This window comes from Mastomys coucha, unplaced genomic scaffold, assembly GCF_008632895.1.
Source record: "Mastomys coucha isolate ucsf_1 unplaced genomic scaffold, UCSF_Mcou_1 pScaffold16, whole genome shotgun sequence".
NCBI lineage: Eukaryota > Metazoa > Chordata > Mammalia > Rodentia > Muridae > Mastomys > Mastomys coucha.
In genome coordinates, this window is record NW_022196898.1 from 86,548,425 (window position 1) to 86,566,624 (window position 18,200).

General features: G+C 37.8%; 1 protein-coding gene across 3 annotated transcripts in view; it reads left to right on the top strand.

The window, feature by feature from the left end:
- Stpg2 (sperm tail PG-rich repeat containing 2) overlaps positions 1-18,200 on the top strand; it is a 430,378-nt gene that overhangs the window by 4,466 nt on the left and 407,712 nt on the right. For 2 of the 3 annotated variants that reach the window (XR_004119858.1, XM_031375660.1), the window contains exons 2-4: positions 2,872-2,984; positions 6,551-6,679; positions 9,426-9,590. Coding sequence is in view for 2 of the 3 variants with exons in the window: in XM_031375660.1 (XP_031231520.1) it covers positions 2,872-2,984; positions 6,551-6,679; positions 9,426-9,590 (407 nt within the window). In the remaining variant the exon portion in view is untranslated. The remainder of the gene's footprint in view (positions 1-2,871; positions 2,985-6,550; positions 6,680-9,425; positions 9,591-18,200) is intronic. The other variant, XM_031375661.1, reaches the window with a different exon arrangement.

Here is an 18,200-nt window from a genome sequence, read left to right on the forward strand (position 1 = left end):
GGAAACAACCCAGATGTCCCTCAACAGAGGAATGGATACAGAAAATGTGGTACATTTACACAATGGAGGACTACTCAGCTATTAAAGACAATGAAATTCTTAGGGAAATGGATGGATCTGCTGTGCTTTTATGAGTGGGAAAAAGAATGGATATTCACATTTCACAGGGAAAAAAGAGATGTGTCTTGCTTTTTTACAACTAATCTGAGAAGTTAGCCCATATTCCCAAAGCAAAATTTCCCTAAGGACAGGTAGCCTAGTCTACCATCTTATCACATGAGAAAAACATATTCTTTTAAAAATATGTATCTATCCTGGTATGTGAACAGCACCCAACGTTAGCTGTTGAGATGAAATATGTATCAGTCAACTGAACTAGAAAACAGGATCTCCTAATTATTTTCTTTTGTAGAATTCTTCTTTGAAGGAGAAGTTTTATCTGCTACCAGGGAAGAGTGGAAGGAGATTATCAATGGTCCTATAGATGCACTTATATGTTTATACTGACAAGAGTGACTTTTATTGTCCTAGCTAGTCAGAATATAATGAATGCACATATCAGGGAGTGTAATTGGGACATAGGTTTAGATAATTAATGTATATGTGATTGCTGTGTAAACTGGTGTCCCGGCAGATGAATGCCTGCTTCAATGACCTCGTTGTTTTATATGTGAAGAACGCCCTTTGTTTTATGGCTGTCATTGTGGCCACATAACTTGTCTTTTCATCCCATACTGGACACCTTCTTTTGTAGAATGGACTTTATTGCTTTGTGCCAGTTTGATTTATCTTTTGCTGTTGGCATATCAAACTCAATATATGCCAAACTGAACTCATTCCTTTTAAATCTTTTCTTCTCCCGTGCTCTTAATTTCTCTTTTCTGTCAGTGTATTTATCATCTTAAGGTGCCACTTCATATGTCAGCTCATTTATATACCCCACATCAAACTCTAGTAATGTGAATTCTCTGGAGCCCTCTTCATTTTGTACCTTAGACATTGACAGCATAGATAGTATGATAATTTTCTTTACTTTATTTCTATGTCATTTGAAATAAAGTTTTTGTCTTGTTACTGTATTTTATCACACAGGCTTATAGAATACATAATATAGTATAAAAATATTCAGTATTATGAATGACTAACAAAATGTATAATATAGAAAACTAGTTATTCTTTATTGTTGATTGTGAAGAATACTGCAAGACTATCTTCTACCTGCCAGTGATATAAATAACAACACAGAAGGGTTTTTTTGTTTAATATTTTAAAGCTTAGGACTTTCAGCTAGGACTTTCCTAGCTACTCAAACCCCACTATTCCTGCCATTACACTCCATTACATGGCCAGTCCTACAACTCTGCTCTGCTCTGGTCCATCCCTCCACAGGTAAGGAAGAACAAATATTTACACAATAGGAGACAGATGATAGAAATAACAATACAAAGCCCCTGCCAGTATTTAACTCTCTTCCAGTACAGAATCAACAATTGAATATACAGAGACACATCTTCACACACTGTACTCCACCAGCAGAATATTATGATAAAGTCATCAATTATCCTGGTTGTATGGAATTACTCTAGTTTTAGCACTTGAGATCCAATGTTTGGGGAAAACCAGACCAGTTGCAAAGTGTGAGAAACATGTAAACATTAGTACATAGCTACAGATAAAACAGAAGAAGACCTTTCTATGTGGAAATTATCATTACAATTATTTTCATTTTGTGTTTTTTTCTTGTATTCATAACTCCATGTGTACTTGAATCTGTAACAGAAGACTCTGTGTGCTTAACTTTGGAAAATTCCAATGACAATTTTATGAATACTAGATTTCTTTTTCATTGCCCATTTCTTTTATATACAGAGTTTAAAACCACACATTTTTGTTATGTACTCTAACATCAATAGTATGAAGAATGGATATATTGTGGTGTCCTTTTTCATCTTCTTAAAATAAATTTAGTAGGCCACCCAAATTTGCTATCCAAATTTGTCTAGTACAGTGATTGCTTGTTCCAATCAAGTTTATATCATGGATTTGTAAACTTTTGTTTAGAATTAGGCAATCAAGAAATATCTACTGAGCACCATATATATGCTAAAGCATCATCAATAACTTGTCAATCTGGCTCAAATTCTCTCTATCTCAGTTCTCTCTCTCTTCTCTCTCTCTCTCTCTCTCTCTCTCTCTCTCTCTCTCTCTCTCTCTCTCTCTCTCTCTGCGTTGTAGATATGTGCTCCATCACTGAAATACATCTTTAGAATGTTTATAACTTTATTTAATACATAATATGTATCATATATATATAATATTTGCTATTTAAAATCATAAAACAGTGGCTTTTGGTAGATAAAGTGTTTTATCAGCTAAATTTAATTCTCATATGATTAGAAGAGGAAAAAGGCCGGAGAAGCAGCTCAGTGGCTAAGGTGCTTGCTGCATAGGCAACAGCATCAGCATAGGAGTTTGCCTTCCAGCACCCACTTACAATCAACCATAGTTGTGTGGTTCGATAATCTCAGTGCAGGAGTAGGCCAGGGCCAGGGGAGTGGAGTGGATACACTGGCAAGCTAGCCTAATCACTATTTGAAAAGTTCCAGGATCAGTGAAAGGCTCTGTCTCGAAGATTAAACTGGAAAGGCATGGAAGAAGGCACCTGATGTTGACCCTTGGCTTCCATGCACTTATCTACAAGTCAGCACACCTAGAATTACCATCTTACATGAGAATTTTCAAAGTGTTATAACTTGTATGAATGAATCTTAGTTCTGAAAGTAAATATAGTATTAATTCTGAGAGTATTTTCTCACAAATCTCTGTAACCTAATGTTCTGTGTCAATGGAGTGATTTTTTATTTTTTACAGATTGCCATGCACCATTTCTTTCCTTGAGTTCCAAAACAAGTGCTTTTGTTACCTCTTCTGACTCTGCAGAAGCTGTTCCAGGTCCAGCACACTACAACGTATCAGAAGCACAGGTGTGTTTACAATGTTAGAAGTGGCTGAGGTAATGACAATCATGTTTTCTCAAGCAGATACAGTGGCAACATTTATAACTTCAGCACTGAAAGTCCAAGGCCACAGTGTAGCACACATTTATAACCTCAGTATTGCAAGTTCAAGACTGATCGTAGGCTAAAATACCAATAAAAATCAGACAAAGGATGCATATTTCTTATCTCAATAGTAAATAATAAAATGCTACTTCTTGTATTTTATTTCCCTCCCCCATATCTTCCTCTTTTAAATCTGTATTTTCATAATTCAAATAATAGAATATAAATATACTTGCTGTTGATTTCCTGTGTGATTTTCATTATTTCTGATGGTTTGTATATAGTTGGGCCAGGAAGTGGCACTGTTATGATGGGTGACCTTGTTGGAGTAGGTGTGTCACTGTGGGTATGGGTTTTAATACCTTTGTCCTAGCTACCTAGAAGTCAGTCTTCTCTTTGAGGCCTTCAGATGAAGATGTAGAACTCTCAGCTCCTCCCACACCATACCTACCTGGATACTGCCATGCTCCCACCTTGATAATACTGGACTGAACCTCTGAACCAGTAAGCCAGCCCAATGTTGTCCTTATAAGAGTTGTCTTGGTCATGGTGTCTGTTTATAGCAGTAAAACCCTAACTAAGACATTATTCTAAATCTGCATATGGTATAAAACATGGTTATGTTTCAGTGGCCCACAAGAATAGCAGAATGGGACTCTTGAATGAAGTTTGATGTCTGAAAATTGTGCAAATGATCAGATTATGTAGGCAGCAGTGGAGTGATTTTTTTTGTGTTATACTTTAAAGTCACAATGTTTCTGTGTCTCATTTGTTTTCTGTTTCTCATAGGTCTATGACCAAAATGAAATGACCCTACTCATGATCAGAAATATGTATATTATGAAGACACTGCAGTATTTTCATTAAATGATTATAATTTTTATAACTTTTGGGATTTTATTGGAACAAATGCACCATTAGTCTCTTGATAATTTTCTGGTTCTGGAGAATTCATGTTAATAGTGAGATGAGCTGTGGAATATTTGTTCTAGTGTGCTCCATGAATAACCAGTTAAGACTAAGATGAGCAGCGAAGCTAAGTTATCAAAAAAGTCAGTATGAAGTTCTCTGTAAGTGATTGACATGTGCGTTATAACAATGCCTAATCATGAGCAAGCTTGGAAGCTGTCTTAGATAGGCTTATTATAGCTGTGAAAAAATACCATGGCTCAAAACAACTTGGGGAAAAGAGGGTTTATTTGTCTTACATATACACATCACTGTTCATCAGTGAAGGAAGTCAGGGCTGGAATCAGGATATAGGAGAAGATGCCTGGAGGATACTGTTGCCTGGCTTGCTTCCTGTTGCTTGTTTTGCCACTGTCTAGGGGTGTACCCGTCCCAACATAGACACAAAATGGGCTGGGCCCTCCCACATCGATCCCTAGTTAAGAAAGTGCCCAACAGGGTTGCCTACAGCCAGGTCCTAAGAGGCCTTTGCTCCACTGAATCTCCCTCTTCTCAGTTGACTGTAGCTTTTGTCAAGTTAACATAAAACTAGTCAGCATAGCTGACTCCTTGTCAATGTGACACACAAACACATCATTGTTAAACCACAACTTTCCTTTCTTATTCTCTCCCATGATCATGCATTAATGTCAACATCACAATATAAGATGTTTTGTAAACTTCCCAAGTTTCACGGTCTTTACAGATTCAAACACTTGAACATTACTCTCTTCAAAAACCCAAAGTCCCTGCAGAACCCTCAACTCTCTTTAAAAGTTCAAAGTCTCTCCTCTGTGGTGTCCTGCAAAGTGAGAATCAGTTAAATAGTTTTTATTCCGGGAGGGCAGAACAAGGGCACAGTCATAATATTAATGAAGCAAAACCAAAGCCCAGCAGTGCAAATCTCAATGGCAGACTCCTGGAATTCACTCACAGTGGTTTGGACTCCTCCCACGGGCCTGCGTTACTTCTCTGGCTCCACCCTCTGCGGCCCACACAGGTTGCCTCCTACACTCTTGCCAGCTTTACACCGTGGCTGTGGCATCCTTCGTGTTCATCCCATGAGTCCAACGTCTCCAAAATGTTGGGGTCTTCTGCTGCAAATGGGCTGCACTTTTACCAATGCTGTATCCTGGGATTGCTTCAAGGTGCCAAACCTCAACTCTCTGCATGAGCCTTTTGATGCTGGGGCTTTAATTGCTAGTGAGACTGCACCTTCACCAATGGCTTCTTCTGGCCTCTCAGAGTGTCAAGCCTCAGCTACTCTCAGGACTCTTTTATGACTTCAAATCCAATATCAGTTGGGAGACTTACACATGACCAAGTTTGACTGCCAGCAAGAGGTACAGCTTTGGTCATCCTAGAACACAGCTTCTGTGTGTTGACCCTGAGTTCACCTCAGTGTTGCTGGTCTCTTAATCACCACTAATTTCTCAGCTCCAGCTAACCAACATCAGTTCTCATAGCAAAGCAAGAGGTTCACTTTAGTGGTGCTGGCCTCTTGTTAATCACAGCTGACTCTTCAGCTGACAAGAACCACAGATTGATTCTTAATTCAAACCGGCAAATGGCGCCAGTAGAATCTTTAAGGTGCTCTCAAACTTCCTGCTGAAACTTCACAAGCCAGGCCTGCATCATCTACATTGCTCTCAACACTTACCATCCAAATTTAGGCACAACAGCTCACCAAGCTTTGAACATGCAATGGATTTTATAGTCTAAAGTTCCAAAGTCCTTCTACAATCCTCCCCAAAACAATATGATCCTGTCTGTCACAGTAGTTATCCCTCTATCTTGGTATCAGTGTGTCTCTTAGGGTTACTGTTGCTCTGATCAAACAACAGGACCCAAAGCAACTTAGGGAAGAAAGGATTTATTCGGTTTACCTTTACACATCACTGTTCACCTTGGAAGGACAGGAACGTGGAAGCAGGAGCTGATGCTGAAATCATCGAGGAGCACTGCTTACTGGCTGCTCCTTGTGGCTTGCTCATCCTGCTTTCTTATAGAAAACAGACAGGGCCACCAGCCCAGAGATGTTTCCCTTCCCAGAATGGGCTGGGCCCTCCCTAATCAATCACTTAATTAAGAGAATGCCCAGGAGGTTTGCCCACTGCCATCTAGGTGAGGTTCTCTCTTTTCAGTGACTATAGCTTTTGTCAAGTGCAGGTAAAACTGGCCAGCACAGAAGGGCAGACATGCTACTAAAACAGTCTGAAAATTCAGTTCATAAGTATCCATTTTCCCAGTGATGGGTGACAGAGTCTCTTTAGCTCTGCTTGGGAGGTTTGGAAAGTCCTGACTTTGATTCCTTTCTTTTGTACTCTCCTAACGTACTCTTAAACTATGGTAAATTTTGGTCTGAGCTTAGAGTCAAAAGTGATAATTAATGATTATTTCAGTATCTTCTTAGAAGAACTTGAGGTCTTAACTTTCTCAGATACTATTTTAAAAATATTTGTTGATAATATTTTATATTTATAGATTAGGAATCATGAAGCACTTCTTGACTTACTAAATAATTTTTGCCTCCAATTTAGTATAAAATAAAAGGAGGCCACAGTCTGCAAAACCGAGAGAAGCGATTTAAGAAACTTATTTCGGATGGTCCGGGACCTGCAAGCTACGACTGCCCTTATCTTGGGACATTATGTATCACAGTCAGACAGGTACTATAAGCTAAAGAACGTCTGCAGTATGTCACTTCTTATGTAGCTTCTAATGACAGTTCCTTTAGTGAAAATAAAAAAGAAATCCTAAGCAGTGTGTTTGATGTTGAAAATGTTAAAAAGCCTTAGTATAAAGCTTCGTATATTCTTACTATTCCTATTTTATAATTAGATGTAGATTAAATACTTTAATAAACTTTAGTTTTTAGCTACATAAACATCATACTTCATTTTCATTCTTGTTTATTTTATGGTTCTGGGGATTTGACCCAGGGCTGTGTGTGTGCTAGATAAATACCTAACCATTAAGCTGTGTCTGTGGGTTCCTGCCTTCTTCCTGTAATGACATTCTGTAATGACAGTGTAAGCAGTGAGGAGGAAGAGGGAAGATTAAAAAACCTGCCGATCTATGTACTGACATTTAGTGATTGCGTGTAAATACCTGTTAACAAACAGTGATATCAGCATGCTTCCTGGGCTGCAGGGTGTAGCCTGGTGTTGGCAACCATTTGCTGAGCCTATGTGGGGTCCTGAGTTCTAGCTCTAGAACCACACAGAACAAAACATGATGCCTGAAGGGGAAAAGCCAACCATTTCTGTGGGAGACAGAGGTTGCTGCTGTTGTAAAGTGATAGATGAATGATCATGAATGGAGATGCTTTAGAGATTTAAAGGACTGCTGCCTTAGAAGGCCAAGAGGATTGATGGAGGAGACCGATTTGGAGATGGGCATTGGAGTGTGGGATTGGAGTATTCTTGTTATGGAGTGCAGTTATCTTCACACTGAAGCCCTACACTACTGAAATAAATAATATTACTTAACGTGGATTTGGTCATTATATATATACACACACACACACACACACACACACTCATATACATACATATATATGTATATATATATATATATATTATATATAGTTGTTGATGTTTTGTTTTTTGAGGCAGGGTTTCTCTGTGTAGCCCCACTGTCCTGGAACTTGCTCTATAAAGCAGGCTGGCCTTGAACTCGCAGAGATCTACCTGCCCGTCTCTGCCTCTGTGGGATTAAAGACATGTGCATTCACTTCCTTGCAGAACACAGTTTTCTTAGACTGATTATAATTTTTATCTCAAGTATTTCACATAGCTCAAATGAATCCTATTTTAAACAGTTATCTGTATAAGAGCATTTTATATTTTAGGATTAAGGTCTTAGTTGAATTTTGTTAGTACAAAGAAAAGGTTGAGTTTAAGGTTGTCATGTATTTAGATATCAGATATATTTCATATGTCGGGACAAAGTAGATGTTCATTTACTCAGTGTCAAACATTGTTGAATGACCACGTGTGTCAGTTAACACAATGGTAGACATTCTTTATACCTAGAAGGCAAATCACTTTTCCCCAAGGATAACAACTTTAACAGGGAGCGAAATGTAGGACAATGTAATTGGTGAAATGCTCAGAGCCATAAAGACACATTCACCAGGACCCCAAAATGTAGGACAGTGTAATTGGTGAAATGCTCAGAGCCATAAGGACACATTCACCAGGGCCCCAAAATGAAAGTCTTTGACTGTCTGAAAGAAGAACTCACATGGTGCTCAAAGGCATGGTAGTTGTAGAAACTCCTTGAGTAAAAACACTGCAGTATGCATTGGCATGGTGTGCTCAGGGAGGACCTAAGGAGTGCAGGGTGGGTGGAAGCCGGAGGAAGTGAAAGCTAGGCTTTGCATGTGTCCTTTTTGAAAGTACTGAACAGAAGGAAAGCTTTTCAGTGTATCCTTGTTTTAGTTTTGTAATTATTTTCATAAGTACCACTGAAGCTACTTAATCCATGTATCATCTGAGAAGAATACTTCTAGCAGTGGCAGCTTTTTAATAGCCCAGCCGTGTATGGTCACGTGTGTATTCACCATTGCATTTATTTGTCTGGAAAATTCTGGGACAAATATAATTGTACACTATTTTTTTTTTATACAGAACTAAATCCTTTAAATGTCAATGCTTTGTTTGATAATATATTTATTTTGTCTAATACATGCTAGTACATGTTGTTTTTATTTAAATTATAAAATATTCTGTCACAGAAGTAAAACTTTTTTTAAAAGGCTAGTCAACACTTCTGACCTAATATTGTCAATTTTGCCACAGCTCTTTCAGAGTTAAGGCATACATTTTATCACTGCACTTATATTTAACACATGCCATATTTATAAATGAGTTTGATATATTTCCATTAGTTTTAGCATTATGTCAGATATTCTCCTGCTCTTTAGTCTGTACAGTTAGCACGTGTATACAAGTCACAGGTAATATACAGACAAGTTATGAGTTTCAGGGAATGAAGGCCGGAAATGTCACTAAATGGACTAAAGGGAAGGACCAAAGATTGTTCTGCATAGTACACACTCTCATAGGGTCTGATGTTGCTGAAGGAGTGCCTTGTTTTACTTATTTATTTATTTTTAAAATCTGTATTCTTTGCTTTACTAAGCAAGATAAATGGATGACCAAGTTAAGAGTAAATCCTTAGTTCTTACAGTGGCCTTAATAGTATCTGTATTTTAGTCTACAAGATGTGCTAAAACTTGAATGCACTCTTTCAGCTCAGTTTTATGAGACCTTTTTTGGGTTCTATTATGTGTTCAGTAAGTTGATACTTAATGATTGCCTTTAGTAAATTAAAACATTTTGTCCTTCTCTTTCTTCTTGTGTTTGAATTACATAAAATGTCTTCCTCACAAACATTTTATGCTTTAAGAAACCTTGTAGAACACCTGCAGTTTCCAGAAACATCTATATTCCTTCAATTCCTTCTTCTGGAAAGTCGCATGGGTATCATCTCAATGAGGATGACACTATTATGAGACGCACCCCACCTCCTAGTGACAACACCATAGGTCCAGCGTACTACAACCCTCAGTTTGTAAGTATGATACATTTGATGGTGGCAGCTGGAAGAAGACTGCTTATGTTGCATATGCGTTATGCATGCGTCAGTAACTATAAGTAACAATTAGAACACTGACTTTTATTGGCTGCATCCTGAAGAAGTTTCCCTCATGTATGTATGACTGCTATGTAGTTGGCAGAAGAGAACAGAGGATGTGAATGAAAAACTTTAGGATTAGAAGCTAGAACTCAGCCATATGGCCAGTCTTTGGTGGGGGATGTAACTTGACTCTGCACATAAGAGGAAGGAGCTGTGGCAATTATTAGAAGTTTCCACCACAGTGTAGAGATGGAACAAGCAGACTTCTCCCTTGCTTTCTAAGGAGGATCATGAGCATTTTATTTATAAAAGAATTTGACTTGAGAATTATCAATTATTCTACAAACTAGTGTGAAAAAAAATAAAAGGAGCTCCTCTGTTTGAAATAACAAACATATACTATCAGGCTCACTCATGGAGACCTTAACTTTTAAAAGTAAGTTTTCAAAAGTTTTATTCATCCAGTAAAAGTGTGTGATTTATTTATAAATATATATAACATATACAAAAAGTATGGATTTACTCAATTCCAAGGTAGAACTATATAGTACTCTGTCACTATTGTATTTTTATACTTTTATTAGATCCAGAATTAGAAGGAATTACAATGAGGAAAATGCCAGAAATGGAGGCTAGAGTGAAGTACAGCCCTATGGGATAACATAGGCAAAGAGTCAGTCTTCTCAGGAATTCACACTTTCGCTCCCAATACACTATTCATTTATATATGCCTTAGTATTTAGGATCAATTACATTAAAAAACCATCTGATTTGTGGACATTTGTATATTGATGAGTTTGAGGGGTATTAGATACTTTGAATTGTTAACAATTTAAAAATTATAGTAAATTCTAAAACTGCTATTTTATAAAACTGTTGTCAAACACTGTTCAGTAATAAGGATGGCACTAATATAGCCATCATCTAAATATAACACATGCTACAGTTTTGGCAAGAGGTCTCAATGCATTACATAAAGAGAAATTAACATGTCTATCACATATACACATTTGGTGGATGGAGCAAAGCTCCAGTAACCTTTATTACCTTTCTCAGTATTTATGCTGTCTCTAAGAAAGTACCTCATACAACTATCAGGTAGAACCATTACAACAGAAAAATTGATTACAACATTTTCTAAATATGTGTTCATTCCAATCGTTCATAGTAAGTTTAGGGCAATAATTCGTGTCATAAATTGAGACTTAAGGAATAACAAAAGAGTTGTTTATATGCCTTTCCATTAAGACTAATATCTGACTAAACATTCATTATCTGTTACTATTCCCGATAAGTTCATTATAAGTTTAAAGCAACAATTTTTATGTTATAAGTTAGCACAGTTTTGTCAAGAGACAAACCATTTGCCTTGTGTCTTATTATTCTGAACTTATGTATGGTTAAACTAGTGAATATTTTACTTTTTTATCCTTGCACTTACAATAAATTGTTCATTCCCAGTTTATGACCTTTAGTTACGAGATAATTGTCTCACATCTAACCTAGTAGGAATGTTCTTCGTGATTGTAAATTTGTTCCAAGCTTGTTTTCTTTTTCTAGTGCAATTAGTCCACAACACATGGAGGCTCACAGCACTCTATTTTAGCTATTATTCTATGGAGGTCTTGAAATTACTTGTATAAATTTAGGAATTCTATAAAATCATTATGGGTGGTCTTATGCCCAGGAATCATTAGGCTGTGTAATTGTGGCAGGAAAGGCATCTCAGCAGCAGCGAGAAGCAATCCTGGGATGAAGGCTCTAAGGACCCTGTATCTTAGAGCTCACCCATCTCAGGCCATGTAAAATGGTGGGCCATCTCCAGAGAAGTCACTTGCATGCCTTTACCCTTTCCTAGATGGCTTCTGACAGCAAAGTAATGGTGCTTCCTTCTAATTTTATCTCCTATAAACTTGAGTTGTTGGAGAGGTGCTTCAAAACTAAGTAGTTGCTCTAGTTCTTGTCAGACTCTCACTAGAGAGCTCTTTCTGAAGCTGCCAGTTTTATCACCTACTAATGATTCTTGAATATTTTAGTGTTATATTCATCAAATGTTGGTTTTCTGACTTCATCGTGTAAGTGATGCCTGTTTTGGTGATTTAAAAAATATTTTAAAAGAGAATTGTAGCTGCATTCTCATCTATGTATTTATGTCACATCCATGCATTTCTGTTTTTCTTAAAATATTTTATTATTTTCATTACTTATTTTTAAAGCTAAACTTATTCCAGATTTTATTTTTTGGAGTCCCTGTAAGTGGCTACTCGTGTCCTTTTGACACATCATATCATCTTGCTTGCCACTCCCCACCCACGAATGCATTACTCATTTTCTTATAAGACCCCATTTTCTCCCAGTAGAGATTTGATAGTATCATTATTTCTAGGGCATCTCAGAACAGAGTTATAAATGAATAGTTATGGCTTACTACCACAAACTTTGAGTTTGAACTTGGGTATATTTACCTAAATATACCTTAAAAACCCAGCATAGCCTTTCTAGCCTTTCCTTTTTTTTTTTACATTTGGACTGCTTCATTAACAACGAAGGTGGCTCTCATTACTCCAATATCTTTACTTATCCTAATCCTGTGATATAGTGAAAGTATTAATGGATTTAGAATGAATAACAGCATTACAAAGAAAAATAATCATGCCGGGTGGTGGTGGCACACGCCTTTAATCCCAGCACTTGGGAGACAGAGGCAGGTGGATTTCTGAGTTTGAGGCCAGCCTGGTCTACAGAGTGAGTTCCAGGACAGCCAGGGCTATACAGAGAAACCCTGTCTCAAAACACAACAGCAACAAAAACAAAACAAAACAAAACAAAAGAAAAATAATCTTATTTTTTTTCCAAGTCCTAGTTTCTCTGTGTAGCTCTGGCTATCCTGGAGCTCACTCTGTAGACCTGGCTGGCCTATAGGGACTGTAGGCTTCATTCTGGACCTCAGGTCTGATGTCTGCATTGTTACTAGTGAAATACTAATTCATTTCTGAAGACAAGTTTGTTTCTAGGTAAGCTGTGATCTCACAAGTGTGGTAGCCTGTAGCACATTTCCGTGATAGGATTTTGAATAACTAGTGGGTCACTGAGAAAATAGTCAAAGGAAAGAGTTTCCAGAGTCAAACTAAAGCAAAAACACAACTTACCAGAATACCACTTACAGCTTTGGGGTATGCCTAAAGCAGATCTAAAAACAATGTTTGTAGCTTTGACTGTTCACAGTAAAACATCTGGGGCCTAGTGGAATGGCTTAGTAGACATAGGTGCTTGAAACTAAGTATGTAAGTTGAGTTTAATCCATGGATCCCACATGGTAGAAGGAAAGAACCAATTTCTGAATATTTTCCTCTTATTTCCACATGCACCATGGCATACACACAGAAACACACACGGTGTACACACACAGGTGTATACACACGTTTTTGCATGCACACATATACATACAAATCAAGATTAGAGATGAAAAGAATGTTATCATAGTTTCTTATGGATTCAGGAGAATCATTTGAGAGTACTTAGAAGACTTATATTAAAAAGAAAACCTGATTGGCTGGAGAGATGACTCAGTGGTTAAGAGCACTGACTGTTTTCCAGAGGTCCTGAGTTCAAGTCTCAGCAACCACATCTATAGTGTGATCCGATGCCCTCTTCTGTGTGTACATAAAACAAACAATTCTTAAAAAGAGAGAGAGAGAAAGAGAGAGAGAGAATTTGGAAAATACAAAAGAAGTAAATTCCTTGATGTATGAGCTATCAAAATTAAATCAAGAAGATTTTGACAACCTAGAAGACCTATGACAGTAAATAAGATTTAAAGCATCACCATCAACAAAAACAAATATACTATACTTGCCCAGCTTCTCAACAAAGAAAAGTCAGGGTCTGGATCAGTTCCCTACTGAACCTTTCCAACTCTTAATAGAAGACCAGGTCAGAATATTTCTCTAAGTGCTCCATAAAATAAACAAGGAACATGACTAAATAAGGCTATCTATGACAAACTTTTATCTAACACCATACTAAATGGTGACATTTTGAGAATCTTTCCTTTCAGTTATGCAATAAGACAAGTATGCCCATTCTCTCCTAGTGTTCAATGTCTTAGTTAAAAGAAGGAAAGAAGTAAAAAGAAACACGGGATCTGTAATGGGATCTGATGCCCTCCTCTGGTGTGTCTGAACACAGTCACAATGTATTCATATACATAAAGTAAATACATAAGTCTAAAGAATATTAGGATTTTACAGTTTTATTTCTGTTAAATTTCTGCTTCAAATTTACAGGCCATCCTTTGCTCTTCCCTCAGTGGTCTTACAGATCCCGAGAGAAATAAAGTTTATAAGTTAATGGTCAATCACTTTATAAATGATCAAATTCTTTCTGTGCTCAGAATTATGTTTGTAGTCATGCTTTTGGGGTAACATTTTTGTATATTGTATGAAAGTTGTCTTTGTATTATTCAATTTTTGACTGCTGTACCAGCAGAGAGCTGAGTACTGGCCTTATTTTGGTATTGCTCTTCTTATGGCTCATCACCTGCCTCAGTATTTTGTAAATGTACACCTTTGTCATTTGATGCTTGGTTTAATAAAGATCTGATGTTCAGTAGCTAGGCAGAAAAGGGAAGGTGGGACTGGCTGAGAGGAGCTCTGGGAAAAGAAGCAGAGGCAGGCATTTTGTACCCCGCTGTTGTAACCGGGCTGTTCTCATCCAAGTGGAGACCAGAATGAACTCTTCCTAAGTGGGAAGTTTTTACTGAGCTACACAGACATGGCTGGGGGCACACAGCTCCTGTGACTCTAAGTCTAAAGAAGCAGCCCATCTTCCATCTCTTCAGTGATCTTCCCTGAGCTTTGGATGAAAGATTTTTGTGGTAAACACATCAATCGAGGATGGGCATTTCATGGTCTATTTTTTTCCCCCATTTGGAACAGTTACGGCTTTCTGTAATGATTTTCTTCTGTTCTATAAAGAAGCTTATTAAATGAGCGCCCCTTACATGTGGGTGCTAGGTTAAGTATGTAGAATGAGAGTTAAGAATTATGCTAGTTTAGGAACGTGGTGGTAGTAGGGCCACTCCTATTAAGTGGATCCAATCCACCATGATGTGGGGGTGGAGATCGGAGTTTTTGTCAATGGTCCATTGGACTGTCTGGATTTGGATGGGGGTCAGTGCAGTCGTCCTGCAGGAAAACAAAAGTGGGAAGAAGACAGAGTGTCTCTCTTCTGAGTGGGAAGGCCTGGGTCTTTCCGGTTTTTGCTTAATCTGGTCTGTGTGGGCCTCTAGCTGTGGTATGCATCAGCTGGGTATTCCCCACCTTGTGGTGCCAGATGTGGTTCTGAGTTCCATCTCCCTGCCAGGGCATGTGAATTCCTGGGCAGACCGAATTCTGTATGCTCGACTGTGTTTTAATCTATGCCGTCCCGTGTTGGGCTAGCAGGAAGTGCCGATACACTGCTCGGGGTGGGAGAAGGCAGCCTAGGATAGGGACATAGGTTTACAGATGAATTAAAGCTTCTTTCTCAGTTTTCAGGAATAGTCAGTGAATATCGAATTGTAATATTCAGTTGCAATTGAATTGTGATAATTTTTGAAATCTGCATCTTGAGTTTGAGACGGGGCACAAAGCTTGTTAGCAGAAGGTACTGTTTCTTCCTGCTTCTTCAGGAAACAGATTCTGACCCTGCTGTTTAAACAATTCTGAAGCAATGCTCAGTCAAATCATATCCAAATTTAGGATTATTCTTTGCAGCACCTTTTCTGGCTTTTGGGGACAATATCGCTTTGGAATCAGTATCCAGATGGAATATAACAAAGCATTAGCATAATAATATAATAGATGGGTAATTATTGTGGATTTTTCTAATGAATGAGTCATGTCTACTGAAGGTATATCGTAAAGCTTAAATATAGAATTGTTTTATAACACTAGTCAACAATTGTTATCTATCAGCTACGTTCATCTGCAGAGAAATTCTGAATATAGTTTATTTAGAATAACATTTTGAAAGACCAAATACAGCCTCTCTCTTTTCTAATAACAGCTAGAAATGTATTTCTAGATTGTGATTTGACAAGGACATTGGAACTGAAGTCATGGTGCTGACCTGTGAGCTGCTGCAGAGCAGCCCATTAGAGCTTACACTGATGTACCTCGAGACTTCTAATCCTTCACAAGTCTATTTCCATATTTAATTATGAAAAGATGAGGGGTAAAAGTTACACAGTCCCCCCTCCATTCATTTAATTGTCAGTCAGAATGGCAGTTAGTAATTCTTTTTCAGATTTTATTACAGTGTTCACTTAAAGTGTTACAGCTCCATGCTGAGTTTGCTGCAATTAAGTCATATTTTATTTGTTAATAACTTTCCATAGTGACAGTGACCTTGAAGTTGGCATTGGAAACAAGTCTTAACATAAAAGCTCATGCAACTGAGAATTAAATGTGCATCAATTTCCCCTTTGTTTTCTGTTTTTTAAGCCTGTGAAATTAAATTTGAGATTGAACCTTTATCTGAGTACTCTAGAAGTTAATAAGCCAAGTAGTTGTGAATTCATGTGGTTTAAATAAAGTACATTTTACTGTTCTTACAGTAAAATGATTTTACTGATGTCTTCAATTTTGTGTGTATCTGTGAGTTTATTCATGTGTGTGTATTTATGCATATATAAAGAATTTTGAATTGGTCAGAAGTTGAGCCATAAAAATTTGAGACTGGGTGTTACTATATAGTCTTGGTTGGCTTGTTACTTAGCTGTGTAGATCAGATTAACTTCAAATTCCCAGAGACTTGCTGATCTTTGCATCTCACATGCTGGGGTTAAAGGTGTGGGCTACTACATGTGACTTAGGTTCTTTTTAAGGTTAAAGAGTATGATGTAAAAGCTTTATTTTCACAAATCTATAGGCTAGAGTGAATATAATACATACATTACTGTGTGTAATACATAAAATCTCCAAGATATTCAACATGGCTATATGGTTGAATTATTATTAGGATGTGTCTATACATTTGTGAAATTCTGCTTTACTTTTAATTAAAATCAAAATACATGAGTGGGAAATGCTGACTTTTCTAGCATCCGAGCTGCCCCAGTATTTTAAAGTGTGTCTTCCGCCCTGCCTTGGACGCAGATCATCATATGTCCAGCATATCCAAATCTACGTTTTTCAGGAGTCATTTAAGCTATCAGAACAACTGTCACAGTGTTGGACGCTTGTGTTTAAGTAACCCCTCTTTAATAACCTCCAAGGGATGATGCTAAGGGAGAGACATTACGTATATCCTCTAGGTGAACGCTACCCTCACATGTAACATGAGAGTCACCCAAACATGTATGGAATTTGCCATTATCCACAAAGGGTCTTGAAACACCACCCTTAATAGGCTAGGATTAATGTACTTTCAAATAAAAGATCCAATATTTAGTTAAACAGTAGACATGAGCTTGTGAAAATACAGACACCAGAAAGTCACTGTGAAGAATTTGGAAAGTAACTCAAGTGACCTCATTCATTTTAAAGCCTTTAGATACCTTTTTCTTATTTCCTTTTATGTTAGGTTTTCTTAGTTTCTTTTTTGATATACTTAGGAGACCCACAGAATGGACATACAACTCCCCCCCCACCCTCACATATACCCCTCCTTCCCTCCCTTCCCCCACACCCTCACATATACCCCCCCACACACCCTCATATATACTCCCCCTTCCCCCCACACCCTCACATACCCCCCCCACACCCTCACATACATCCCTCCTCCCCACACACAGCTTGGGAGACAGCTCTTTCACATTTTATTCATAGACTTTTCTTTTTTTTTTCATTTTTTATTGATTATTTTATTTGTTTACATTTCACATGTTATTCGCCTTCCCAGTTTCCCCTCCCCAAGCCCCTTCCCCCCTCCTCCTGCCTCTATGAGAGTGCATGATAAGAAGCTGAGTTTCATCATCATATATCAATTGGAACCCCTACTTGTAACGACAGCAATAACCATCCATCTTCCTTTGATGTATGCCTTATGGGACTGCTGTACTTATCCCTCATGGTGTCAAGGCCGAATGTGAAGAGGAGCGCATTGAGACCATGCACAACTAAAAACATCCCAGAAGAAATGGACGAATCCCTTGTATTTATATAACATCACATTTTCTAAGCTTCATTAGATGGCAGGAACAAAAATGAACAACAGTAGACAGTACTGTTTGTCCTTCTGCCATCAGGGTTCTGTCCATCTGTATCTTGGTAGACGACCCCAAGCCTTCTGTTGAATTCCCTTTCCCAGATGTTTCTTGAAGTCTTTGGGGCTCTCTTAAGTGCTTCTTGTATGAGCCTGTCTGCACTGACTGCAGTACAGCTGCTGCTCCAGCAGGCCCTGATGCTCCTGCCACAGGACTTGGTGCTGCCAATGTGATCTAGATCACAGCTAGGACAATACTAATACCTCTTTGCTTTTCTCTTTTCTTTCCTTTCTTTTTCTTTCTTTCTTTCTTTCTTTCTTTCTTTCTTTTTCTTTCTGTCTTTCTTTTTCTTTCTT